Here is a 26,014-nt window from a genome sequence, read left to right on the forward strand (position 1 = left end):
CCAGCTTTGGGGAACAGTAAGCCACTCTGAGACAACCTTCATGCCCCAAAATTCAGCTGAGGTATTTAGTACAGGGCCTTTTTATGTGCCATTGCCACCAGGGTCTCCCTGGGAGCCCCAGGACAGGCTGCAGGGCCACCTCTGCAAAAGCTGTGCCAGAGAAGGGTCGGGTCCCAGAGTCCTGGGAAGCAGCTCATCTTCCTCTCTGTCAGGACTGCTGGGTAGCAACGGGGAACAAACCCCTTTCATCCATCTCAGGCACAGCTTCCTCCCGGGATTGGGGCCAGAGGAAGGAGATGTCACAAAAATGCAGACAGATGATGGGAGCCAGCATTCGGGATGGGAAAGGGCTGCTGATCTGGGCCAAGCTGGTGCAACCCTGTGTGTGTGTATGTGTGAGGTGGCCCTCGCTGGAGCAGGACCCCATGCAGACACCTCCCTCTCACACTGATTAAGGAGCTTGTGGAGCTCCATATGCAGAGGGCATTGATTTAAGAGGCACTCCTGCTCCTGGGATCTGCCACCATCCCTGCAAATATCCTGTTGAGTGGGGAAATGAGTGTGCAGCAGGGTGTCCTTGCTCACACACCTCTCCTCCCGCTGTTGTGCAGTGCAACAGGCTCCCATCTACCCTCCTTCCATGGGTTTCATTGCTGAGAAGGACATCTGTGGCAGTTGTTGCCAGCACCCAAGGCTCTGTTTAGCACCTCGAAATGCCTGTTGTTTTTTTAAGGACTCAGCTCTTGGAGCCATGGGGTTATGAGTGTTTCAGGTGTCATTTATAAAACAGGTGACCAGCCCTCCTGATTACACGCTCTTGCTTTATGCTTGCAGACCTCAGTGAAGAAAATGGAAGGTAATAAAATGAATGCAATGCTCACATTTCTGAGATAGCAACCGTTTGGGGCCAAGCTTACAAGACTTCTTGGCTTCGCTTCTTTTTGCATTGAAATAGGTATATTTTACCTCTTTCTTCCCAGTGGATCAGCCACAAAGACATTTTTGTTACTTTATTTCCTAAGATGTTTTCTCCAGAGTGGTAAAGAACACAGCTAATGCCACAGACGGGACTTCAAGATTTGCTGTCTGTGTGGGGGGCAAAGAGCAAAGCAGCAAAGCCTCCCAAGTCCTCTCCGTGTGCTGGGTTGCTCAGCCACAGGATTCCCATGCACATACCAGGTACCATCCCGGCTAACGAGAGCCAGCCAGCCTGCCGTGCGGTCCCCGCGGGCTGCCAGGACCCCGCGCCTCACCTGGGCTCTGTGGATGATGAGACGTGGCTTCGGGCTGCCAGGTGGGAGGCAGGCCAAGCCTCCCTGGAGCACACCAGGGGATGCAAAAGCTTTTGGCACCCATCGAGGAGAGGTGGGAATGCTCTGCCCGCGACCTCCCGGCTCACAGGTTGCTTCTTAGGTCTCTGCCAGTCCCCGGGATGCCGCTGCCCGCAACCCGGTATTCCGCAGCCATCTCCCGGGGAGGCTCGGCTGCCCCACAGGGCAACCGCACTGTCCCGGGTGGGGGGACCGAGCCTGAGCCCACCTTGCTGCACGGCCGGGGCGGTGCAGAGCCCCGACGGCTCCGGCTGCCGAAGTGCCGATGCCCTGCCCGGCCAGGACCTCTGCTACCTCCGCCGCCGCGGGTACCGGGGGAGCGGGGAGGGGCGGAGGCGGTGGCGGGGGGGCCCGTCGGGGCGGGCAGGGCGGGAGGGAGGAGCCAGCGCGGGGGCTGAGCCTGGGCTGCGGGATGGGGCGGCAGTGAGGGTGGGCGGGTGTGCGCCGACGGGGCTCTCGCCCCGCAGCCGAGCCGTGCCGAGCCGAACGGCGGCGAGCCCAGCTCCGCTCCGCTCCCCGGTGATGCGCAGCGGCCGCGCCGCCTGACCCTCCTGCCCGCTGCCATGGCGGCCCCGATCCCCGGAGGGGCGGCGGGGGTCCCGGCGGGGCTGCGGGCCGCCGCCTGGCTGCTGGCGTGCGCCGCGCTGTGCCGGGGCCGCGCCGCCGCCTGCCCGCCGCTGTGCGCCTGCAGCGGCACCACGGTGGACTGCCACGGCTCGGCCCTGCGCGCCGTGCCCCGCAGCATCCCCCGCGGCACCGAGCGCCTGTGAGTACCGCCGGGCTTTGTCCGCCGCCGGCGGGCGTGCGGCGGCGCGGGTGCGGGAGCCCGGCGGGGCGCTGGGTCCGGGGTCTTGTCCTGGGGAAGCGTGTACGAAAGCGCATGGGGAGCCCGTGCGGGTGCCCCGCGGGGCTGCGTGGGCAAGAGCCCCGCGCGGGGTGCGGTGGGCGCTCAGGAGCCTGTCAGGAGTGTGTGTGGGACCCCGTCAGGGGATGCGTGTGCAAGAAGCTGTCCGTGGCGGGGGTGTGCACCAGCCTGTCTACTGTGCAAGTGCCCACCGTGTCTCTTAAGGGCAGTATTTGTGCAAATGCCTGTGGGGCCACGGCCGCCCGCTGAAAAGGTGCGTGTACGAGAACCTGGTGGGGCGAGCGATGAGCGGCGTCCCGCTACGCGCGGAGCTTGGGTGTGTGTATGAGTGCTCGTCCAGGGAGTGCGTGTGCAGGATCTTGTTGGGTGAGTGTACGTGCATCATCCCCTCCGTGAGGGGTGTGCAATAGCCCGTCGAGGTGGTGAGCAGTGTGTGTGAGAGCGCCTGCTGGGGCACAGTGTGTGTGCAAGCCTTTCTCTGTGGGAGAGGTGTGCAAGGGGTCCGACATGTGCGAGAACCCGCGCGTGCCAGTCCGTGTGCAAGCACGTAAAGTGGGGTTGGGATTGGAGCTGTGCCTGAGGGGGTGGGTTGCTCCAGAGGGAGCCTTTGCGCTGGGGCAGATCAAAATGGGCTGCGAGCCCCATGGCACCCACGGGCAGGTGTGACTTGTCACAGGATACCCACACAGCTGGAATAGAGTTCTCTGAGGGCCCCTATCACCCCAAGCCCCTACCCGTACTGGGCATCCCTTTGTCCCTGTGAAACCCTCCTGGGAGTGCTGCACATGGTGCTAGGATCAGGTCCCATTCCCCTCTGCTCCCCCGGGACCTCCCCAGGGTGTGACCAGCCTCCAGCCATGCACACAGCTCACCCAACCCCACCAGTCCCCTGTGCCTGCACCTCATTGCTCATCAAAGCCCTTGCCAGGTCCCCAGGGGTCATGAGGGTTGTCCCTGGCTCTCTTGGCTGGACCCCCATAAAGAAAGCTTTTCTCTCACACTCACAGTCCAGCTGGCTGCGTGGGTCCTGTGTCACCCGCTGAGCTCCCCCGAGCAGGATGGGTGCCTCTTTGCTGCTGCCCCTGGCTGGGCAGGTTTCCCTGCTGGGGATCCTGTGGCTGCAGGGGGTCCCCACCCCAGGGAGAGCAGCGTGAGCTGACTGTGTCGAAGCCACTGCAGGTGGCAGGTTCCTGGCATGCAGGTGTCCCCCTTCCCAACAGGATAGCAGCCTCTCTAGCCTCTCCCCTCCACTCAGCAGCAGCAGGTGGCCCATCCCAGGGACTGCAGTGGAGCATAGTGGCACAGTAGCCCTCTACCCCTGTCCCTGGGGCCAGGCTGCCCCTACATCCCTCTTGCAGTGCAGGGAAGTGTTGAGCTGCTGCCTCCTTGGGCAGTAGAGCTGAAGGATGCATCCTGGGAAGCTACACAGGGGTCTCCTGGCCCTGTGCTGTGCTGCTTGTGGCTCCTGGAGTGTGAATGTGCCCTTTGCCTGCAGCTGGGCAGAGACCTCTCAGGCAGGGACTACAGAGACTGCAGGCAGCCTTGCAGCTGCCAGGGCTGCACCCAACATGCAGCACTGGGAGCTCTGTGGGATACCACTTCAGAGGAGTTTTTTCTTCTCCCACCATAATTATCCTCATACAAATGATTACTACCCAGCACAGCAACCAGGCTGCTGTGAGCTGCCATCTCATAGACCTGGATTCTGAGGTCTAAGACAGGATCCCCCTTTCCTCTGTGCCCAGAGTAGGGGTAAGGTTTGTATATAACTTGCACCAGCCCTTTCTGCCTTTCAGGGAGCTCAGAGGGCTCCTTAGCATCAGCTTTCCATGCACTTGGGTGCAGGATGCTGGGGGAGTGTGTGCATTGAGCCCCCACCTCTGCCTGCTGGGCAGGTGCTCAGCATGGCTCAAATGAGGCAGTGCTGGAGTGGGCTGATGGAGGATGCCCCTGGTGGGTGTCTCACTCCTGTCTTGGCAGGGCATTTCTCCCCCTATGGCAGTGGGCCCTGTTGCTGTCTCCTGTTTCTGCCTCCACTGATCTGGTCCTCCATATCCACACCGCCCAGAAGCATTGAGTTTTCTGTATTTTCATGCAGCTGGTGATGCTGGATCTGCTGGCTGGGCTGAGCTAGTCATGCTGCTCTCTCATGGGTGTTGTCTATTGGATAACTACTTCCTACTGTGTTGCACACCCTTGCAGGTGCTTGAGGGTGTCTGTGCAGAGCAGGTCTGTCTCCGACAGTGAAATCCTGCTGTAACAGCTCTTAAGTGAGTTTGAGTTCCCTGTAAAGAGGCTGCAACCTCACAGTCTCCAGCTCCTCACCGCTTGATGGAGTGAGGTCAGCTAGCAATCACAGGAGCCTGCAGCAGGATCTGTGCTCAGGACTTGTTCTCTCCAGGGGCAGGCTCTCTGTGGGAAGTCATCAAGCTCTCATCAGTGCTCTCCACTGCCTGCCTCTTTTCCCAAGCCTCAAGATGCACAGTGTGAGCAGTGCCAATCTTGCCATGCATCCCACAGTGCTGGTGAGCAGTGGTGTCCGTGCTGTTGTATTTCTCACCTGTTGCATGGCAGTGCAGTGTTTGGAGGCTCCAGGCTTTCTCCAGTCTCCCACTTGACCTTCAGTCAAACCCCTGGACAGGGCAGCACTTGCTGCTGTGGCCGTGCCTGCCGGCGCTGCCAAAGTCATTGTGGGGGCTCAGTCAGCAACGTCCTGTAGTGAGGTCTGAGCTCTGTTGCTTTTGAAATACGCCCTTTCCCTTTGAAGAGGGAATTATTTGCCTTGCAGAGTCACTGCAGCTTTGGAGAATCATGGGCTGGGGAAAAATCGTCTTGTCTTCTGCTTCAGGGTTTCCCGTGAGCTGTCTCCCTGGTGCCATGCTGTTGGCAGAGGATAAGGGCTGCAGACGTGTCTAGGATGGAGCATGAGGGATGGCTGCTCGGGGGGGACACAGGACCCCTCTTCCCTTGCACCAGGGCACAGCACATTGCTCCCTAAGTGCCTTCTAGTCTGCAACCCAACATAAATGGGGGTTTATGCACCTCCCTCTGATTGGATCATGCACCTAGCAAAGAGGGTTTTGCTGCAGCAAAGCGGGAAGCAGCAAAGTCTCTGGGCACTTGCATGGCTGCCTGCACTCCTGCCTATGCCTCTGGCAAGCGTGATAGAGCTGGTCCTGAAGGCATTGTAGGCAGGATGGGTGATAATCCTCCAGCACTACAGTGTTATCTGCTCCCAGGAGTCCCTCAGGCCTCAGCCACCAGAGAGAAGGGCACAGTTCTTGTCCCCGTTAGCTTGCTTTTCTTTCTTTCTTTCTTTCTTTCTTCCTTTGAACGTGTCTCTGAAGAGCACACTGCCCTGTCACAGAGGTGGGTTGATCTCCCCAAGCCAGCAGGATCAGTGCAAATTTGCCACTATCAAATGGTGGCTTCCAGCCCAGTTCTTTGCATGTGGGGGATGAATTGAGTGTAATGGTGTTGCACTCGCTCCCGCTTTTGAAGTTTTCAGCTGAAAGCTGAGAATTGCCCTACTCACCCCTTTTGCCTCCTCTCCAATGGGCTGAGCATCCCCCATCTCACCATGGGCTGTGCAGAGCCCCTGTCCCCTGTATGAAGGGAAGCAGAGCTGGGTTTGGGCATCTCCATCACTGCATCCCCTTTGGCTCTGGCTTTTCCTTTCAGGGTCCTTGGCCTCAGCATTTCATCAAGGTTTCTGTTTGCCTTGTTTCCAAAGTTGGGGTGTGCCTGTGCTGAAATGGGCCCTATCTAGGCTGCAGCCAGCTCTGCCATCCCCTGTCTGCATTGGTGAAGAGAAGAGGCACTGAGGTCCAGCCTTCGGGTATGGGAACACAATGCCAGGACAGCCGCACCTGAAGCACACTCACATGCTGCCCAACCATCCCCTGCCAAAATTCCAGCAGTGAGCTCTTGTTCAGAGCATGTTTAATTCATTCACCTGCATCTACCTCTCACCAGTTAATCAAAATGTCTTGCAGCAGCAAAGCTGGTGTATTGCAGCAGCATTTGTGCATTCCACACCAGTTGTTGGGCTGCTGCTCCTTTCTGGGGCTTTGGGGAATGTTCATTCTTAGGAAGCACCTCAAGAGAGTCAACCTCTCCCTTTCCTGGAGTGCTCGGGCAAGTTTGCAGTGAGCAGACTAGTTGCAGAGGGACTTTGTAGGCTTTGCAGAGTTCTGGGGCAGGATGCAGGACCTATATCCAGCCAGAGCAGTACTTGGCTGGCCCTGCTGCCCTCAGTTCTTGGGAGAGCCAGTGCTGGGCACTGGGAGGATGTGGACAGGCTTGGGAAGGCAGCCTGCTCAGCCCGCTGCAGTGGCTTCCTTGGGAGCCTTCCTGGACAGAGGAAATTTGCAATTCTATTCCAATTTCTCCCTTCAGCTACGTCCAAGGCAGATGCTGTCTATATATTGCCATGGTAACGCTGCGTTCTCCCTCTCCATGGAATTGCACGCTGGAAAAATATTAGTTTAAAAAACTATGTGGTGTTTGTATTGACTGAAGTCGAGGCTGATAGCAGAGGATCTATTGTCCCCTGGTTGGGAAAAGTCACCAGTAACAGGCAATAAAGCTGGGTGAATTGGCCTCTGGTGACCACTTCTCACCCCACACAGCAATTGCTTCTCTATAAACCCTTCCCTGGCTCTGTTTTATTGCATCCTTTAAAACAGATATTTTTGCCTTAAATGTGCTGCCACTGTGGTCCTTCAAAGTGATGCACTGCTAACAGCAATTCCTTGCTGCTGAGGTGGGAGCAAGGAAGGGGAATTGTTTCAGCTTTAATTCTGGGTCTGTGATGTGCACCTTCAAACGCCCTTGCTGCTGTCCCCAGAGCCTGCAGCCCCAGGGTGAGCTGGGCACAGTGGCAGTGGTGCCAGTGCAGGGTAGCACACAGAAACAGTCTAGTTACAGAAACCGACTCCTTACAGGATGTGCATTTGCTTTGAGTTTCATTCTCCCCTACTTCATTGTTTTCTATGGAACCTCCAGCCGGGAGAAAGAGCGACGCAGATATAAAAGGCCAAGGATGCACGAGACACCCCCAAAGGGCAGCAGAGCCCACAGCCTGAGGGAACAGAGGGGATTTGGGGCGCCACCAGGGTGGTGGGGGCAGAGAAAGGGTATCCTGTCCAGGGAAAGGTGTACGAACCTATGACCCTGCATTGAGAGGGGCTTTTCCTGTATTCCCGCTCCAATTTGCTCCCTGGGAACCTGGTGCAGGCGAGCATGCACAGGAGAGCAAAATGGGCAACCAGGGGAGTCTGTCTTTGTCTCACTTCCAAGTCCTTCATGGTTCCCTGCCCGCTCCAGAGGTGCTTAGCCCCACAACGCATCCTCTTTATTGCTACTGAAATAATCTTTCATAAAACCTGAGAGGCAAGGAGATGTTTTTGTGCATGTTTTGCTGAAAAGCAGTAAAAAACCAGTTGTGCGTTAGCAAATGGCCTCATCCCTGGGGATGTCAGACCCAGATCACTGCTCCCTGGCAGGCTTCCAGTGTGAGTAGCTCCAAGGCCAGCTCCGGCAGCTGGCCCCTGTCCCCACTCAGGGGACAGCCGGGGACGGCTGCAGTGGCAGGAGCAGTGAGGGGAGCAGAGGTTTTCCAGGCTGCAATTAGCAATATGAGCACTGAGAAGGATAGTTTGCAGGCAGGTCCTTAGGGTTGCAGCACTGCTAGAAGCTGTAAGGGAATGAAGTGGGATGGAGGGAACCTCTCCATGATGTTGGTGCGGGGTCAGTCCCAGGCTGTCCCCCCGGTACCATCTCAGACCTCCCTGCCACATTCAGGCTCAGAGGCTGTGCTGACTGTCTGCTTCCCTGGCATGCATTTTGGATGCACTTGCTGCTCAAAATAGCAGAGGCAAGTGTCCTATGGGGGAGAGAGGCTGCTAGGAGGAGGAAGATCAGGAAAAAGGGAAATTAATTTTTCAAGCGATGCAGCCAAGGAGCAGCCCTGGGTACCAAAAGTGGGAGAGATGCAAGCTCCTGGCCCTGGATATTTCTTGGTAGGAGGAAGCCCTAGGTCCCAAATGGGATGCACCATAAGACCTAGCTGGTGCAGTACTGAGCAGGCACCTATAACCGAGCACTTCAGGTGCACTTGTCTTCCTAAACCAAGGAGGTTTGCTGAGGAAGATGCAGGATGGATTGGAACTCAGTCTGATGAGTGGCAGGATGAAGCCTAAGGGCTGGGCAAACTCCCTTGCCCTGGAAAGCAGAGGAGGTAGGGCCCAGCTCCTTACCAGGCTACTCAGCATAGCACAAAAAGCCAAATTTTGTGGGTATCCAGGCTGTTTTCTTGGCTGTCTCAGTTTCCTCGTTTGTGGAACAGAAATGACCTGCTGCCTTTTCTCTCTCCCATCGGGGCTGAGGGAGGTTATTTATTTATTTTTAACCCGAAGGTGACACACCACAATGCGCGCGTAAGTGTAAAGCATTCCCTGACTGTGAGTGGCTAATGGCTGTGGCATGAAAACCCCAGAGAGAAGTCAGGAGAACAGAAAGCCTTCCGTATCCTCACTGTTACTTCATGATCGATGCTGTTTGTAACACTTAAAAATCTGTCACGATGATAACCTGCCGTAGTACCTCGTAAAAGCTTACAGAGCCTCCTGGCTCTGGGGCCAATGCTGTGCTTGGGGCTGGGTTCCCCTTCGACTAAGGGCAGTGATGCTGAGATGAGCACAGCTGCTCTTGGGGCTCTCCTTGCTGGGCACATCACCCTGCAGGCATCTGATAGGGGTGGTGCTGGCAAGGCATTTGCTCTGGGGTGTACAGCATCCTTAAAGGGACTTTGATGAATCCTGTGGGCTCTTTACTGTTTTTAAGGGGTCTGGTCAGAACAGGGATGGAAAGGAAAAGGAGGAGAAGGTGCTGAGCCCCTTGTGCAGCTGTAAGCCCAGGGTGTGGGTGCCCAGTGTCCCCTCCCCAAGCAGCAGGCAGCAGCACCTTGTAACCGCCTTGTACCTCACATGGAGTCAGGACCCAGCCATGCCCATATGGGCTGCAGGGAGCTGGTGAATGGGGTGAGCATCCCTCTCTGCCAGTGCTGGAGGGGACCAGCTCTCCTGGGACTGGGAAAGGCTCTTACCCTGCCTTTTGCTGCTTGAGCAGCTCAGCAAACCTGTGCTGGGACTCAGTTACATTTAAGCAGCTGGGTGAAATCTTGAGAAGACTTGAAAAATGCAATATAAGTGTAGGATGAAAGGTTGCAGCTGCTCTGTCCCCCAGTTCTGAGCACAGGGGCCAGTCTGGGGTCTGAGCCTCATCCATGTTTCCATTAGCTGTCTGTGTGATGGGACACAAGCTGCTTATGACAGTTGCAGATGCCACCAGGCCGGGAGAGATGCAAGAGGGCTGGAGACGGGGCTGAGATTTCAAAGTGGGTTTGGTGAACAGGAAGAATGAACTGACAGAAAGGATGTTGTTGCCTGCAGACTCGAGGAAAGTGTTTGGTGGGAGCACAGATGTGGAATGGGAGCATGAGCAGAGGGGGTCCTGCCCCTGCATGGCAGAGAGGCCCCAGGGGAGGGCTATGCCCCCAGGGTTGGGGGCTTGTTGGGGGGAATGGGGATGGGAGAGGGGCCTGCATGGGCAAGGCAGGAGCCTGATCTCTGCACCATGGTGGCAGGCAGGGATGGGGTTCATCTGCAGTGAAGGGGGTTCAGGTCAGAGTTTTGTTAAAGGTTCTTGAGGCAGGAGCAGTGACTTCCTGGAGCAGGGCACAGGGGAGTGTTAGTCTCTGTCCCTGAAGGAGCAGTGCATGCATCTGCCTGGATTGATGGAGGGTGGCAGAGGTACTGCTTGGGGTGCATGACCTCACAGCCTTCATTTCTCCGCTTCCCTGATTATTATCTGGCACTGCTGGCTCCAGCTGGGGTCAGGGCTCTGGGATGAGCTGCTGGGAGGGGAGCCATGCCCTTAGGGGCTGATGCTCTGAGCCATAAGCAGGAACGGCAGAGCAGTAGAGAACTTGGAGGGAGGGACATGTTACATGAAAAATGGGACTGCCAGCCTCTCTGGCACCAGGGCAGCAGCGGCCCTCAGAGTAGGTACTGCAGGAGCACGGATCCTTCTCTGCCAGCCCCTGCAGTCACTGCCTGGGTGCTGTGGGCACCTGCTCTATACTGGTGCTGGCAGGGCTGGGGTACATTTTCCTGCTTTTGGGTGCAAATGCTGGGATTCATCTCACAGAGTTTCCCTCTGCTTTCTTAAAAGCAGGAGTCCAGGGAGCACAGCAGTTATGATTTCTGCCTTGTTGGAGAGTGGAGCGGAGCTGAGCCACAAGGACAGGAGTCACGTGTGTGCCGAATAGCTGATGCTTTGCAATGGAGTATGGATAGTGGGATTGCACTGTCTGCTTCTTCCCGCTCCTGATAAATCAGTGCCCAGGGAAATATCACTCATGTTGGCTGTATTTAATAAATTAACTCTCAGCATTTGTGCTCTCTGAGGTTGTTACTGAGTTACTGTAGCTCCAAACCCTGCAAAGGGAAAAGACACATTGGACCCCCTGGGAATGGAATAAGCCATCCAAAGCTAGAAACCAAATATAAACCCAGACTATGCAAATCCAGTCTAACGAACCCTGCTACAGCACAGACATCCCATCTGGGAGTGGGATGATCCACAAGCAATGTAGCAAAGGGACTGCTTGTTTTAATGACTTTCCTCTTCCCAGGGCAAAATGGGAAGGGGGGTTTCTGAAACTTGAAGGTTGCAAATGAAAATTCACTGTCTCACCAGTGGCAGTGTGAGATTTGGGGTGCTGGGGGGCAGAGGAGGACAGCCTGGATGAACTTGAGGATACTTTCTCATGTTAAAACCTCTGGATTAATATGGAAAGAGCACACCCTGTCTCTGCTTTGAAGTCACAGTCCAGAAATGCAACCAATCCACAGGGCAGCTCCCCAGACACATCAGTCCTTATTGAAGCTCTGTTCCGAGGGGCAGGGCAGGGTGTTTCGCTTCACTAGGAAAGGGCATGGAGGCAGCGGGTGAGCAGCTGAGCAGCAGGGATCTGGCTTTCTGGGCACTGCAGACTGTAATTTATCTCCATGAGGAACTGAAGGGGTTTTAGAGGGGAAAAATGTCATGAAGTTAAATGGCAGTGTTGCCTCGGCATCCTTACAAATAAGCTTTACCTGCTGTTCGTTCCCGTCTTGGTTGCAAAGGCCATCATTTACCTGAACAAAGGCATGGAGGGATGCTGGGAGCAGTTGTCAGGGAGCATGCAGGGCCAGTCCCCAAGGGAGTGGAGCTGTCAGAGGGCCCTGGGATACTGTCCCACTCGGGAATTGCCACCAGCCTCAGTGCTGGAGTACCCCAAGGTTGCTCAGGGAGCATGCAGGCTGGAAGTGGGCTGGGTGGGCAGCACAGCTGACCCCCAGGATAGCTCATCCTGCATGGTCCTCCTGGTGCTGAAGTCTTTGGGTTCTGGCTGCACTGTCCCACAAGGTGCCTGGGAGAGAGGACAGAGCCTGGTTTTGGCACATGGAGGGACTGGCCATGACCAGTCCATGGCTCTTTGGTGTTTCTGCTTTGCCTGGGCTCTACCTCTGGCTGAGGCTCTGGGATTCTGGTACTCTGAGGAGCCCAGAGAGGTCCAAGCTCACCTTGGACTTTGCAAGCCGATGTGTAGGTCTTGGCTTTCAGGTTGGGCAGTTTTAAATTAAGCCTCTCTGCTCTGTCTGTCTGCAGTACCGGAGATTTCCAACTTCTATTTACACATTGCAGCCAGAGTAATGTTAGGTATGTTTAAAGGAAGGTGACATGGGAGTCCTGCTGGGAACCCTCCCTCACCAGGAGCTTGGATGGGTGCCTGGGGAGCTTCCAGGCAATCTTCTTCCAAGCAAGGAACCTTTAAGACATTTGGAGAAAACGAATCCTGGGGCTGGGGTTTCTCCCTGCCCTTAGCTGACTCCGGGGCTGTGGCCCATCAGGTGGGCACACGTCTGCACCTACCAAGCCACCACATGTGACACATGAGACATGTAACACACCCCAGTGCTTCGTGCCTGGGACTAACATCCTGGCCACAGCTTTTGCTCCCCGGGAGAGGGTCAGGACTGAGCCCTGCAGGGCACATCCTTAAGGGTTGGAGCCCCAGTGATCCTGCTATGCTCGCTGAGTGCTGGCCGTACAGGGAGACGGAGGAGCCGTGGGGCTGCAGAGCCCGAGTGTGGGTTTCAGTTTAATCACTGGGGCTGAGGAACCTCTATTCATTCCCGCTTGCATTCATCTGTGTCCTAGTAACGTGCTCTCCCAACCTCCTTCCCAACACAGGCGCACACGGCTGGATAATGGCAGGAGCCCGGCAATCTTTGCACTGAATAGTGGTGTAATTACGAGGCTATAATGGCGAGCTGGAACTCATTAGCCATTATCAGCCGTTTCAGCAGGACAATGACAGCACCCCGGGGTGCGCGGCTGCGCTGGGTACAGCCAGCAGCCCTACACGCTGCTCGGCGGCCCGAGGCCAGCCTGCCACTGACCTTGGCCCCTCGAATGGCTGCAGAGAGCGGTGGAGGGAGGCTTTGGTTCTGGATGGGAATGATAGACTTTGTATTCAGCCCCTCGTGTGACACGGGGCATTCCCGCTGTCAGGGCTCAGGAAGTTACAGAGCCCTGGGTGCTGGAGTCCTGCCCAGGCACCCCAACCTGCTCTGGGGTGGCACCCTCCTCCCTCTTCCCTTCCCTAGCAGCTCATCCCTTCCTTGACTGCCTCCCCCTCCTGTAGTTTGTTTTCCTCTTCATTTCTGTGTCTGAGTTCAATGCAGACAGTGGATCTCCAGCATGGGAGCCTTCCCCAGCCCTTGCGTTCCCGTGGGCATCATCTGTCCCCAGCACATGCCGTGGGCAGATTGGCCTCATGGCAAGGAGCAGACACTGCTGTGCTTCATGCTGCCAAGGGGGGAGACTCTCTCCTGCAATGGGGGGTTGCACAGGGACCCCTGGCTCTGCAGAGTGTGGGTCCCAGGGCTAATGGTCCTGCTCTTCCTACAGTAATCACATCCCATAATGCGGAAAGACACAGCAAAACTAAGGCTGTGAGGTGCAAATCTCTGCAGCTCCCAGCTTGATGTATTTTAAAGCTGGATAATCCTAGCAGGGGCATGCTGGAGAGCATGGCTGGGGAGAACTGGGGTAAGTATAGCTGGCAGGCTAGGAGCAGAGCCCCTGCCATGTGCATGTCCAGCAGTGGAGCACACAATGTCCTGGTGCTCAGCAGAGCGTGGGCAGGACAGATGTCATGGGGGGTGTGTAGGCACTCCTTATTTCCACCAGCAGGGAGAGAAAGGAGGGACAGCATCTCTCTTCTGGCTGGATTGCCCGTCCCTGTGCTCACCCAGGGCTTTTGCACGACAGAGTGATGCCACAAAGCATCTTGTCCTGTGCAAGCATCTTTTGGCAGGTGAAACTTGAAATGTGGCTTATTCTTTGGGTAGGGTGTGAGATGGCTGCACACTGAACTGGTTGTGATGTGTGTGGGTATCTTGCAGCTGGGTATTTGGAGGGATCCTGATGTTCTGGGGGACATTTGTTCATTTTCTTATTAGCCCTGCCTTCTCTGAGCAGCTCTGTATGTTTGGGATGACCCTACCAGGTGTTTGCTGCATTTCCAGAGCAGGGTGACATACATCAAGTCAGGCTTATTTCATTGCTAAGGGCTCTAGGGCTTCTGTCCCAAGGGGGGCATCCATCATGGGGACAGAGGGAGCTGGACAGCCCCTTCCTCTTGTTGCCGTATTATCCATGAAAGATGGCAGCTTACACACTGCTGGCCAGCCAGACTTCTGTGTACCCAGCACTGCTGGCTGTTGAGGATGAGGGTCCTCTCTGGAGTCAGCGGCCAGCCCAGCCATTCCTGGTGAGGGGCACAGAATTGCCTCAGCCACTGCTGTCCTTTGGGTCCTCTCTGCCATTTTTTGGGAGGTACTGGGGAGGCTCAGTGCCTGACCACCTCCTGAGCGCTTCTTTGCTGATTTCTGTCTCTTCTCTCTGCAGGGAACTCAATGGCAACAACATAACACGGATCAACAAGAATGACTTTGCTGGGCTGAAGCAGCTCCGCGTCCTGTGAGTTTCTGATGAGGGGCTGCCTGCCCCGACCTTGGCAGATACTGTACTTGGCTTGTGGCCCCTCCTGGGGCTGCTAGAGATGGTCAGCCTCTTGCTCAGGGCATCTCTCAGCAGGGCTGGAGGGTATTATGTTGAGCTGAGTATGGTGGGCTTCCAGCTGGAAGAGAGAGGGGCGAGAGAGATTGGGTTGTGTTGAGGGGATAGTGGGTGAGGTGGTCCTGGGTCAAGAGAAGTGATGGGGGCACTGGGGACCACCTTTCCAGAAAGCTGACCCCCTTCTCTCTGCAGGCAGCTGATGGAAAACCAGATCAGCACAGTGGAGCGTGGAGCGTTCGATGACATGAAGGAGCTTGAGCGGCTGTGAGTGCCTGGGCATGGAAGAGGGTTTAAGGGGGGCTACTGGGTTTAGTTGCAGAGAGCATCCTTTCCTTTTTGCCTTAAACGTATTGGTGCTGCTGGACTTCAAACAGCTTCTCTTCTGCACGGCAGCAGTATTTTACAGTGTAGCAAGCAAACCTATTTGTGTTTCTATAGATCTTAAAGTCTTTTCTGATGCTTTTGAGGTGAGGAGCAGGTTAAACAAAAATCATTTTTGCTGTATCAGCTGTCCTGTGTGTTAGCGAGGGAGCCCTAAGTTCTGGTCCAGTACTCAGTAAAATAGCTCAGCAGTTTAAAAATCCCAAGCTGCTCGAGCAAATATGAGGAGCTGAGTGAGCAGCAGGTTAAGAGCGCAGTTAAGCAGCAGTCAGCAGTTAACAGCTTGGAGTCCTCTCTGCATGTAATTACAGCATTGTGAGTGAGTCTATTAATGCCCCGTTGGTTGTCCCCACCTGGGAGTGTGGTGGGCGGGATAGGGGTGTCCTTGCCAGGTGGGATGCTCTGCTCTCTTGGCCCCCCTGAGTGAGCCAAAGTACCCAGCTGTGCCTGCCACAGCCGGTTGGGTTGCAGGTGGGGTCATTGCTTTGCCCCCCCACCCCCCACCCCCAATCCTGACCCTTTCTTCTTTCCTTGCAGACGGCTGAACCGCAACCAGCTGCACACCCTGCCCGAGCTCCTCTTCCAGAACAATCAGGCGCTCTCACGGCTGTAAGTACCTTCCGTGCCTGTGGGGCTCCCCTGCCCAGCGGTGATGTGGGCTCACTTGTGGGACTGCATGGGTTTTGGAGGGGCACTGATGTCCCAGGAGCGTGCTGCTTCTGGAGAGTTGTGCTGGTGCCTTGTCCCGGTGATGGCTCACTGTGTGGCAGGGGAATGCACCCTGTTTCTGTGTGACCAGAGCATGCAGCATCTCAGGAAATTGGCTGTGACTTGCAGAAGACCTGAGACTGGCACTGTTAGGGATGTTTTGTAATGCATGGGTATGTGGCAGGAGGGGCTGGCAGTTTGGGCTGGGTCTGGCATCGCAGAGCTGTGCCTCCACAGTGTCAGTTGCAGAGGTGCTGAGCTCCACAACCTCCTCCCTGGGCGTGGATCACAGGCTCTGGAGTAGGGTGCCCTTATAGGCTAGACTAGGTTGTCATGAAGGAAGAGTGAAAGAGGATGTCCCTAAGGGGGTCACATCCAGCATGTAGACCTCTGTAGGGTACAGAGAGCCCCACAGCCCTGCTCAAGAGCTGCCTTTCTGTGGGTGTCTGGGGAAAGAGGCAGAAGCCGTGCCTGGGGCAGATCCAGCCTCTCATGCCTGCTGCCCCCACTCCACACTGCTCTGCCTGCCTCCATCCCTGCTTGTCCCTCTGCACCCGCAAACACCCCCAGGGACTGTCTCTTGTCCGGAAAGCCCCAGCTCCGCAGACCTCTCTGCTCTTCCTCCCTCTGTGTATCAGCAGGCTGCCTGGAGAGGGCTGCTGGGGTTTTGATAAATATTCTCTTTTCCATATTGGCTTTCCCTTGCCTGGGGCTGCTTTGCTTGGGCAGTGGTGCTGTCAGCAGTGCCAGCATTGTTCAAACAAAACATTTACAGGCTCTCAGCTATGTCAGGCACCACGTATATTGGGAAGGGGACTGTGAGAAGGAGAGGATGTGTGCCAGACTGGGGCTGGTGCTCTGCATCACTCAGAAAAGCAGCTTACACCCTGTGGCTGATTTGCAGTGCATCAGAGCAGGGTGGTTGTAGCTGGGACGCGAGCTTTCTGCTTACTGCACCTTGTATCTCTGTTTCTCAGCAGTGAGATGAGGATGACAGGTCCCTGCTGGGTCAGGGCAGGAATGGATGAAATAGCTGAATGGGCTGAGACATTTCCAGGACAGGCATGGCCATGTTGGGGCCAGGCAGCCCTGCCTGTACGGGCAGGCTGCGGCTGATTTGTTTTCTTCCGATAGTGCCAGGGAGTCAGTCCTGGAGTCCAGCCGGAGGCGGTGTAATGAAGGGTTAAAACGCCGTGTGGGTTGCCAGCATGGGATGTGTGAAGTGGTGGACAGGCGCCAAAGATGGGCCTAGGTAATGGCAGCTGATAGCACAGGCGTTCAATTAATTATCAAATGGCATTTGTTGAGCTCAGCTGTGCAATATCGTGGCGCCAGCAAGGGCCCATCCTCCTCCAGCCACCCATTGCATAACAGAAACATGGGCAAGAGAGTTATTTTCCAAACATCAGTGTTTCCCTTTTAATCTTGCCTAAATTTTAATACCAGGCTTTTTCAAAAAGCAAACCCTAACAACTGATCAGGGAGATGCAGAAGGGCAGCTCCTGGGAGGGCTGTACAGTGTGCTCCTCCACAGCCCCCGGGCTCGTGTGGATCCAGGGCTGTACCACGGTGTGCACGGGGCTGTACACACCCTCACACCCTGTGCACAGGACTGTACATTCTGCCGTGGGTTGAAGAGGGCTATGCAAGATGCTTCTTGCAGCCACCTCGTGCTCAGGTGCATTTCAGCCTCTTCCTGTTGTTTTACTGCAATGTGTTAATTGTTTCAAACCTATTCCCTGCCACCCTGGTCTTGAAGCTCTTTTCTGGCTGTCTCTGACATGGCAAACTCTGCCTGGACACCAACACCTGGAGCTATTTTTGCACAATCTGGGGCTTTGTGCACAGCTCAGATTTTGCAGCTCCTTTACTGTAACTGGTCCTGCATCTTGGTGAACTCTGATGCTCACTTGGAGCAGAGGATCCCTGCAGCGAGCTGTGGGACTGGCGACAGGGCACACACTGAGCCACCTGCCACTCTCCTCTGCAGCACATTGCCCCACACTCATTACTGAGGGTAGGGGTGCAGCACTAGGGTCTGCCCAGGTAGCACATCAGGAGCCACTGCCCTGGCAGAGCCTTGAGTTCTGCATTTGGGCAGCAGAGCCCTGTGTATCAGAGGACCTGCTGCTCCCTCTCCTTGATGCTGCCTGTTGCTGAGGTGCTTAAGGATGTTTTGGGGGGGGATAGTGGGGCAGGGGGTGCCTGAGGCAGCTAGTCTAGACACATATGCTGGCTTAGCATGAGGTGGGATCTGGACGAGTGCTAGTCCAGCCGGTGCAAGAGGTCATAAGGACACTCTTAAATTGCTGCAAACCTGGGTCAGGCTATGGGGATATGAGTCAGTGGGGAACAGGTTTAAGCTAAATTGAAATCAGCTTGCCTTGAACCGAAATTGGAGCCTCCCCACTGGGCTTTGCACTTATTTAACTGCTGAAATGGATCTGGGGTGGCCCCACTGCTCAGTGACCCCTCCCTGCCCCAGGAGCAGTCTGGGACCCGTGCTGGTCCAGGAAGAGAGGGTTCTTACCAGAACTGTGCTCTTGCAAATCCTGGTCTCCAAAACATTTCCAGCAAACAGGGCCTGTGCAGGCTTCTCCTTGACCTGCCCACTGCAGCCACCCGTGGCATGCTCCTCAAGTGCCTGGAGTCCCTGCTAGGTCCTCATGCCCTCCCAGCATTGTACTGGGAGGTGTTGAATTAGCAAAAACTGTCTCAATGAGTTGGGTTGGGATCTGTTAAGTTGGGAAATGAGGCTGCCAGGTGGAAGCTGAAGCAGAAAGCCAGGGGTGGATGCAGGAACCAGTGGGGGTTGCTTAGATGGGTACTTGGATGCTGGCCTGGATGCTCCAGCCTCTTCTAGATGTAGTCTTGATGCACCTCTCGCAGCACATCAGTAGCATGGCAACAGATTAAGGCAAGTCTGTTGAATTAGGGATATGTGATACCCATAAGAGCAGTTTCCCACTGTACCTTGAGCCTGATGAAAATCTCTCATGAGCCCAAGAGGAGGCCCTCAGGCTCGGGTCAGGATGGAGAGATCTTTGTCCACCTCCTGGGTCTGAGTGTCAGAGCCTAATCCACGTTGGTGGTGCTTTGTGGTCTCCCAGCCTGGCTCGAGCTGCAATTAGTTACTCGGATCTTGGCTATAAAGAGCATTTGTGCACTGGGATAATGGAAAGGGTTGGAGTTAAACCTGATCCGTTGGGGCTTAAATAAACTGGGGAATGGCAGGAAAGGGCCAACAGAAAGCAAACCTCAAATAACGGCATGGGGGAGGTGAGACGCCTGGAGAGGAATGTTTTCCCCTCGGAATTTGGGAATATTGAGCTGACGCCTGCCCGGAGCCTGTCTCGGTCTGAGATGGTGGGGTGGGGGGGCTGTGCCAGCACCTTGGCAGTGGGGCCAGGAGGCAGGGGGACACTCTGCATGGCCTCCCTTATTTATGCCTGCCACAACGAGCGGGTAACTCATTAAGCAGCCCTGTTGGCTGGAAATGGTGCTGATCTGAGGTTTCGCTGAAGAGCGCCTGACCCCAGTGACCCATTCTCAAACTGGGTTTAATTAAACTGTCAGCACTGGACGGAAGAACAAAGCTTGGGGGGGGGCAGGGTCCCCTGGCAGCTCACTGGGGAAGAGTACATCTCCTGCGAGGTGGAGAGCTGATAAAAAATGAATCTTTCCTTCCATCATGGATTACCCAGGCAAGAAGGTGACCTCTGCTATTGCAGTGCCCAGCGCTGGTCCCCAGTGCGTCACAGCCGTACACATCTTGGCTCAGCACCGGTGCCTGGCATGCCAGGAGCCGTGGTAGACCTTCCTTCAGCATCTCTCCCAAGCTGGCAGGAGTTGTTTTTTTTCTTGGGTTTCCCTTCACAAAAGAGAAAGCAAGCAGAGTTTCTCTCTGCTCCCTTGGGAAGGATGGGGGAAAGATGGGAGAGGAGTTTTGTAGCACTCTCTCCCTTTTCTGCCCACCTCCCCTTAAAACCTCCTCCTGTTTCTAAGCCCCTTTGGGGGTCCTGCATGAGGGAAGCAAGGAGGAGAGAGGAGTCTGGGATGGCTGTAGCAGCAGGGTGAGGACAGAAATGCTGTGGGCGCATCATCAGGGAGGCAAAGACGTGGGCTGTCGAAATGTGCTAAAGGCAGCCAGGATGGCTATAAATAAATGGTTTTCTCCAAGGGAAGCCGAGCGGATGCGAGGGAAGAGAGGAGCAGTGGGTGCTTGGCTGTGAGGAGCTCTGGGGAGATGCTCCTGCAGGAAAGCTGCAATCCCGCATGGATCCTCCCAGAGCAGCTGCCCAGTGGTTTCCCTCAGCAAAAGCTGCAGCAGCTGCTCCATGCTCAGACAGAGTGGGAGCTGAGAAAGGGTGACCAGAGAGTGTGGGGGGAAAAAAGTCTTGTCTTCTTCCTTCTGAAGATTTAGGACATGGGCTGTAGACTGTCAGCTCCTGTCGGACCCATGCCAGCAAAAATGGTGTAGGAGATGGTGCCACGTCCTAGCTGGCAGCCAAGACCAGGGGGAAGGGCTGCGGTGCTGCTCTGCTGTCTGTAAGGGCAGGGGCTCCCTGGAAACAGCATTAACATCTCAATCAGGGCTGGTGACTTTCTGAGCCAGGGACATGTGAAATGTTGTAGGAGCTCGGGAATTGTCACGCTCCTGTGAGACTCCCTTCCTGCAGCCGGAGCCTGCAAAGAAATAGCAAGGCTCTACAACTACCTCTGTCTGGGAGTTGACAGAGGGACCAGGGGTATTTAAAGATCTGGGTGACGATGGAGTTCTGAGCTGTTGCAGAGAGCACTGCAGCTGGGTGTCCTGCCTGGGTAGGAGAGGTGATGTTATGGTGAGCTCTGGAGCTAGTTCCTCGCACCACCACTGAATTTGGCTGAACCTAGCCCTAATTGCTTTTAGAAAAGCAGGAAGAGAAAAATAGGGGGCTGCTAAATAACTTGAGAAAATGCAAATTACATCCTTCAAGAAGGAGAGGATCACAACCACACGAGAGGAAGCTGTGAGCTGAGTAGTAGCAAAACAGGGTGACAAGTGAAAAAGGAGCTGTCACAGAAAGGAATAACAAAACAGGCCCCGCTCAGATGGGGCTGGCTGCGCGTAGGAGGTGTTGCTTGCGAGACTGTACCAGTGACCATTCCTCTTGGGGCTGCACTGGGAAACCCCCCAGACAGAGAAAGGAGAGATGGAGAAAAAAATGTGTGCTCGGCTGGATAAAGGAGTGGTCCCATGCCCCCACAGTGGGTGGTCGTGCTGGTGCCAGGTGGGCAGTGTGGGTGTCAGGTGGGGATGCTCTCTGAGGAATGCATGTGCCACAGCTCTGCTCCCCTCCCAGTGTGGGGGACTTGCCTGAGCCTTGGTTTAAATTTAATGGGGGATTTTCAGTGCCTGCCAGCCTGGCTCCCTGAAAATGCTGCTGTGGTGGTGGGCTGGCTCTCCTGTGCCAGACACCCACCCAGTCATCCCACGGTCACTCCTGTGGGGCTCTGGCTGAGGTTCACCACCTCCAGTGAGGTTTTGTGCTGGTTCTGCAGCCAGTGAGCTCGGCTAGTGCCCAGGAGCCTGCAGCCACTGTGTGGGAAGGGGTCTGTGGGCACAGCATTGTGTTTTCATCTTCCCATGCTGGAGCAGGGTCGCTTTGGTTCCCTGGGCACGTGCCCCTTTGCTCTTTGCACAGATGTGTGCGTGCTGATGTTCTTGTGCAGAGGTCTGTGGTCCAAGAGCAAAGTGCCAAGGTCAGAGCAGAGAGCAGCTCCCCTGGAGCAAATCTCCCTGCTTCCCGTTCCCCAACATCCCACATTTTGTCCCAGCTTCCCCTCCAGCAGCATCCCCCTCCCCTTGTCGGGTGAGGGCCAAGTGTCCCTGCTGTCACCATGCCCACATTTCGGACTCCGGGTGCCGTACCCCCTCACGCTCCCCAACAAAGCCCCTTCTGTCAGGGACAGAGTAGGGCTGGGGGGGGCAGGCTGGGATGTGTCCCCCCGAATACCAATGAGTAGGGGGAGTGTGTTTACCCCTGTAGCTGGGGTAGAGAGGGAGCCGCGGGGTCTGTATGCTGCAAGACCCCCCCACCAGCCAGGGGGAGGGGGAAAGGGAGGCCTCTCCGCAGTCCCCGGGAACAAAGAGTCAGTGTGGCTCGTGACAGCTCTAAGGAAACGCAGGAAAACAAATGTGCCACTAATAGGTGGGGAGGTTACCTAGGGAAAGATGCTGCCAGGCAGGCAGGGGGCCAGCCCCCTCCCCGGCGGGCTGCCAGGTGGCGAGAGGCTGTGACTGGCACCCCCAGTCTTGGTGGGGCTTGGGGGGCTGCAGCAGGGCCAAGCTGAGGCAGGTTGGCATGTCCCTGCACTGCTGGCCCATGGGGACAGCACCCTTATGGGTGTCTCTGGGGGTTTTGTGCTGGGTGTCCCTGCTGGGAAGTAGCACCCTTGTGCAGGGAGCTGCTCACTGCCTGCTGGTTCTTCCCCTTCTTCCCTCATTGTTCACATGCCACAGACCTCAGGTTTTTTTCAGGGGGGACACAATAAGACTCCCTGGGGGATCCTGAATGCAGACAAGCCTCAAAGGCTCACAAATTAAACACTTGTTTAAGATCTCTTTATATTTTAGCACTTCCACAAGCTTTTCGGGACCTGACTTGCAGTCTCTGGAGGCAAAGGAGTGCTGGGGTGAAGGTTGCTACTGTGTCCCAACCTGCAGATGAGCAGCCTCCCCCTTTGCTTCCCACCATCCTGGGCCCCCTCCCACCAGAGTGATGCTGCAGCCCCTGCACAGGGACGCCCCGGCTCTTCTGCGCCATTATCCTGCCAGTGAGCCAGGGCTGCCAGGAGTGGGCATTGCCAGACAGCTGCCTGGAGATAATCTGCCCCACTCCCTCCATGCACCCTGTTGTGCTCCTGACCCATGGCCAGTTCCAGCTTTCTGGCTGTTGAGACGCTTCCAGGGTTTCCCTGGCAATGCACAGGGTCAAGCTCTGCTCCTGGGGCTCCCTCCTCAAGCCATTGGCTCCTCTGGACTCATCCTTGGTCTTGCTTTGGCCGCGGGCTTGGATTTGGCTTTCATAATGTTATTAAAGCAAAGGGGTCTGTGGTGAGGTGCAGCTTTCATCCCCCTGCCCCTTTCAGCAAAGCCCCCCCCTCCACATGGCATCATGCAGAGCATCCCTGCCCAGCTCCCCAGCAATGCACTGGCAAATGGGAATTTGCAACCCATGGGAAAAAGCGATGAAAAATCAAGTCTTCTTACTGCTGGGCAGCAGTGCTAATTACACAGCTATTAAAACACAGGGGAATTATTTATTCCCTCCCTGGCTCACAGCTCATGGCATGCATTGTCCCACATTCAGTCTTTTGCCACCTTTGGTTCCCTGAAAGAGTTAAAAGAGCACTCGGAGGAGCTGATCCCTTTGTCCCTACATTTTGAGTACAGAATAAAGGCATTTCTTTCCTCCTGTTTTCACAGCTCAAATAGTAGAAGAGTTCAAAGTAATATTAAAGAACCAGGAACAGAATTAGCCTTTGGTAATCTGACTCCCAGAATTTGTAAGAAAAAAGTCTTATGCAGTGATTTGAGGCTAAGTTATAACTTGGTACCCCTGCACTTGTATCCACAGACATGTGGACTTGCAGAGCCATGTAAGTAACCTGTGTTTGCTGGTTGATTCTCCCATGGGTGAGTGCTGGACCTCCTCATCTCTCTTGCTGGGACTGCCATGAAAACAAGCCGTCAGCAGTTTCCAGAGTGGTGCCTGTGCCATGTCCCTTCTCTGCTGCTCCCAAGGGACCTGTGATGATTGTGGCATGGATAGTGGGTCATGCAGCATGCAGCCTCAACACCAGCAGCTCGGCTTGGTGAGCTCCCACTTCTTGCCCAAGCAGGCTGCCTGGGATTCTGTATCCGCTGCTGTAGGTAGGTAATTTTCCCCATGCCAAAGTGCTGTAAAGGCCAAACAGGTGAGTGTAAGTTGGGAAGATGCCCCTTCTCACATCCAGGGGGTTTTCGTGTTGCAGCAGGGCTCGTAGGCATTGCCAAGGGAAAGCTGTCCCCTGCCTGCAGGTATGGGCTGAGGGCATCCTGGTTTGGCGAGCACATTTCCCAGTGTGTGCCGATCGACACCTGTGCATGAAGAAACCCTGCTGGCAGTGTGTTGGGGGTGGGTTTGGGGAGGTGGGAATTCATTTTCCAGATTCTCATTTGTGTTAAATTAATTATCATCTCAGGCTTATCCTCACCTAACCAGCAAGATGCTGGTTGGGACCCCCACTGCCCTGCCAGAGCTAAGCAGCGTATGGATTAGGGGGTCTTACCGGCTGCCTCCCCTGGCCCCTCCATGGTTGTTGCACCTCCCTTTGCCCCCAGAGGCTTTCATCTCCATTTGTGTCTGTATTTCTCTTCAGGATAGGAAAAGCTGGTTTAATTTTTACTGCTCCCAAGGGAGCTGTTGGTAACTGAAGACATCCCTCTGTCTTGTTCTCTGTAAACTGGGAGGCAGGAAATGGCAGGGATGGTTTAAAATGGTTTCCTCACCCCTTCTTCTGCCTGCCCCTCTGATGGGGGATGGCATTTAGGGCAGAGCTTCTTGGAGAGAAATAAAATTGCTCAGACTTTTTCCAGGCCCTGGGGCTGGAGGAGAGATGTTTCTCTGGGAGATGCAGGTGGGAAGAGCTTGACCGTTCTCTTGAGTGTTTTGGCACTGGTAATTTTGGGATCCTAGGGAGGAGGAGTGAGGGGTGTTAGCCATATTGCACTGACAGAGTATTAAATGTGGCAAGCACAGGAAAAGCTCCCAAAAAGTGTCTCTCATCTCAGAGCTAGGAAGTTCTCCAGCCCCAAACCCTTCTCTTGGTGGAACTGGGAAGGGGACCTGCAAGTCTTGGCCCTGTGTCCCTTCTGCACTGTTTTCCCATCCCTAGTATGGCTTTCAAAGGGGCTTTTGTCTGACTAGGAGCCCCACAGGTGGATGTGTGCTTCATATCCCCTACTTTACCCCTGGACTGGGATGCTTTTTCTCAGGGCACCATTGGCCGGTTGCTACGCAACACAGGCTTGTGGGTTGCCTCGGCAACAGGGGCCTGGGGATGTGGGTTGACCCTATCATGAGACCCTTTTAGAATGTTTGCCTGGAGTTTGGTGATCCTGCTTGCTGTGGACTGGTGTGATTTGCCAGTATGTGCTGGTCCAACGCAAGAATGATGGAAATGCAAAATGTGTGGGTTGGGCTATAGGGACTTGACATCAAGGTTTTAACCCCAGGGATACTCCATTGCAGCTCCTCTCCATTGCACAGCCAGGCTATTACTGCCCGGCAATTAACACCAGTGCTATTAATTACTAATCATAGGGATGAAAGTGGGGTGTGTAGTAGGAATGGGGATCTGCACTTGTGGGGTAAACAGGAGCAAGCAAGTGAGGAGCAAGCAAGGAGGCTGGCTGCATTCCCAGGACTCAGTGGTGTTTCCAGCTCTTGCTGTCTGACCGGAGGCATTTCCACCTCCTGGTGTTGTCATCCCGCTCCAGCTTGCTTGTTCTCCTCCCCACGGGCGCAGCATGTTGCTCATTCCTGCATCCTACGATTTCACAGCATCCCCGCAGCCGGGTGTTAATGAGATTAGACCCAAGCTTTAAGATGTCTCTCTCTATCCTTTGCCATCCAATTACACAGCCCGCATGGTATCTGATTGCCTGCGAGAGGGGAGGACTGGGGCTGGCTGGGATGGGAGGATGCAGCTGGTCTTTCTGGGTATCAGCCCCGCCGTGCGGAGTGGTTTTCTTTCTTTTCTTTTCACTCTTTCTTTTTTTTTTTGTTATTCCCCCGTTGGCTTTGAGCTGCTTCGTTTGGCTTTTTCATCGCTTCTCAACGTGGTGGCTGGGCAGAATTTGTTTAAATTAACTGCTTGAATGGCAGCGTTTGTGTGTGTTGGTGGGGGGGAGCTCAGACAGCACCAGAATGGATGAGGGGGATTAAAGGTGCCTAATGGGTTCCAGATGGGCATCCTGGACTGGGAAACACCCCCGCAACCCCAATCCCAGCTGGGGGCCGCTGGTAAGGAGCTTGGGGCTAGGAGCTGGGATGCTACATTGGGTGGCTGCCTGTTTCTCCCATGGCAAGACAGCTGCTCCAAGCATGTGCCTGTGGGACTGGGGTTGCCCTGAAGCTCCTGGGGTATTGCGGCTGCCTCTGTGCTGCCCAGCCGTGCCTGGGGTGAGCAGGCAGATGCACTGCAGGAAGCACCTTCCCTGACTGGCCCTAAGCACAGGGTGCAGCAGGCTCCACTCTCCCTGCTGCAGGCTGTGGGGACGTGAGGCTTGGGGATAACTGCTGTGTGAGTCCAGCTTTCAGAGGTGCCTCACCTCCATCTTAAGCTGACATTGCAAATGCAGCCTGCTGCGGCAGCACCACTGGAGCAGCAGTTTCTGCTCTGCAGCCTTGGTTGTAATGTGAGGAATGATAATATTTAGTCTTTGATGCACTCCCCCTGGCCTCTAGGGTAGCTCGGGGCACTCACTCAGTCCAACTTCCCCACCAAT

The 26,014-nt window shown here is 55.4% G+C and overlaps 1 protein-coding gene across 1 annotated transcript in view; it reads left to right on the plus strand.

The window, feature by feature from the left end:
* The first annotated feature begins 1,769 nt into the window (after positions 1–1,769).
* Positions 1,770–26,014, plus strand: part of SLIT1 (slit guidance ligand 1) — a 61,943-nt gene continuing 37,698 nt past the window's right edge. Inside the window, exons 1-4 of the mRNA XM_064663072.1 lie at positions 1,770–2,097; positions 14,221–14,292; positions 14,584–14,655; positions 15,310–15,381. Coding sequence (XP_064519142.1) covers positions 1,895–2,097; positions 14,221–14,292; positions 14,584–14,655; positions 15,310–15,381 — 419 coding nt within the window. The 5' untranslated portion in view covers positions 1,770–1,894. The remainder of the gene's footprint in view (positions 2,098–14,220; positions 14,293–14,583; positions 14,656–15,309; positions 15,382–26,014) is intronic.

The sequence above is a fragment of the Pseudopipra pipra genome, chromosome 8, assembly GCF_036250125.1.
Source record: "Pseudopipra pipra isolate bDixPip1 chromosome 8, bDixPip1.hap1, whole genome shotgun sequence".
NCBI lineage: Eukaryota > Metazoa > Chordata > Aves > Passeriformes > Pipridae > Pseudopipra > Pseudopipra pipra.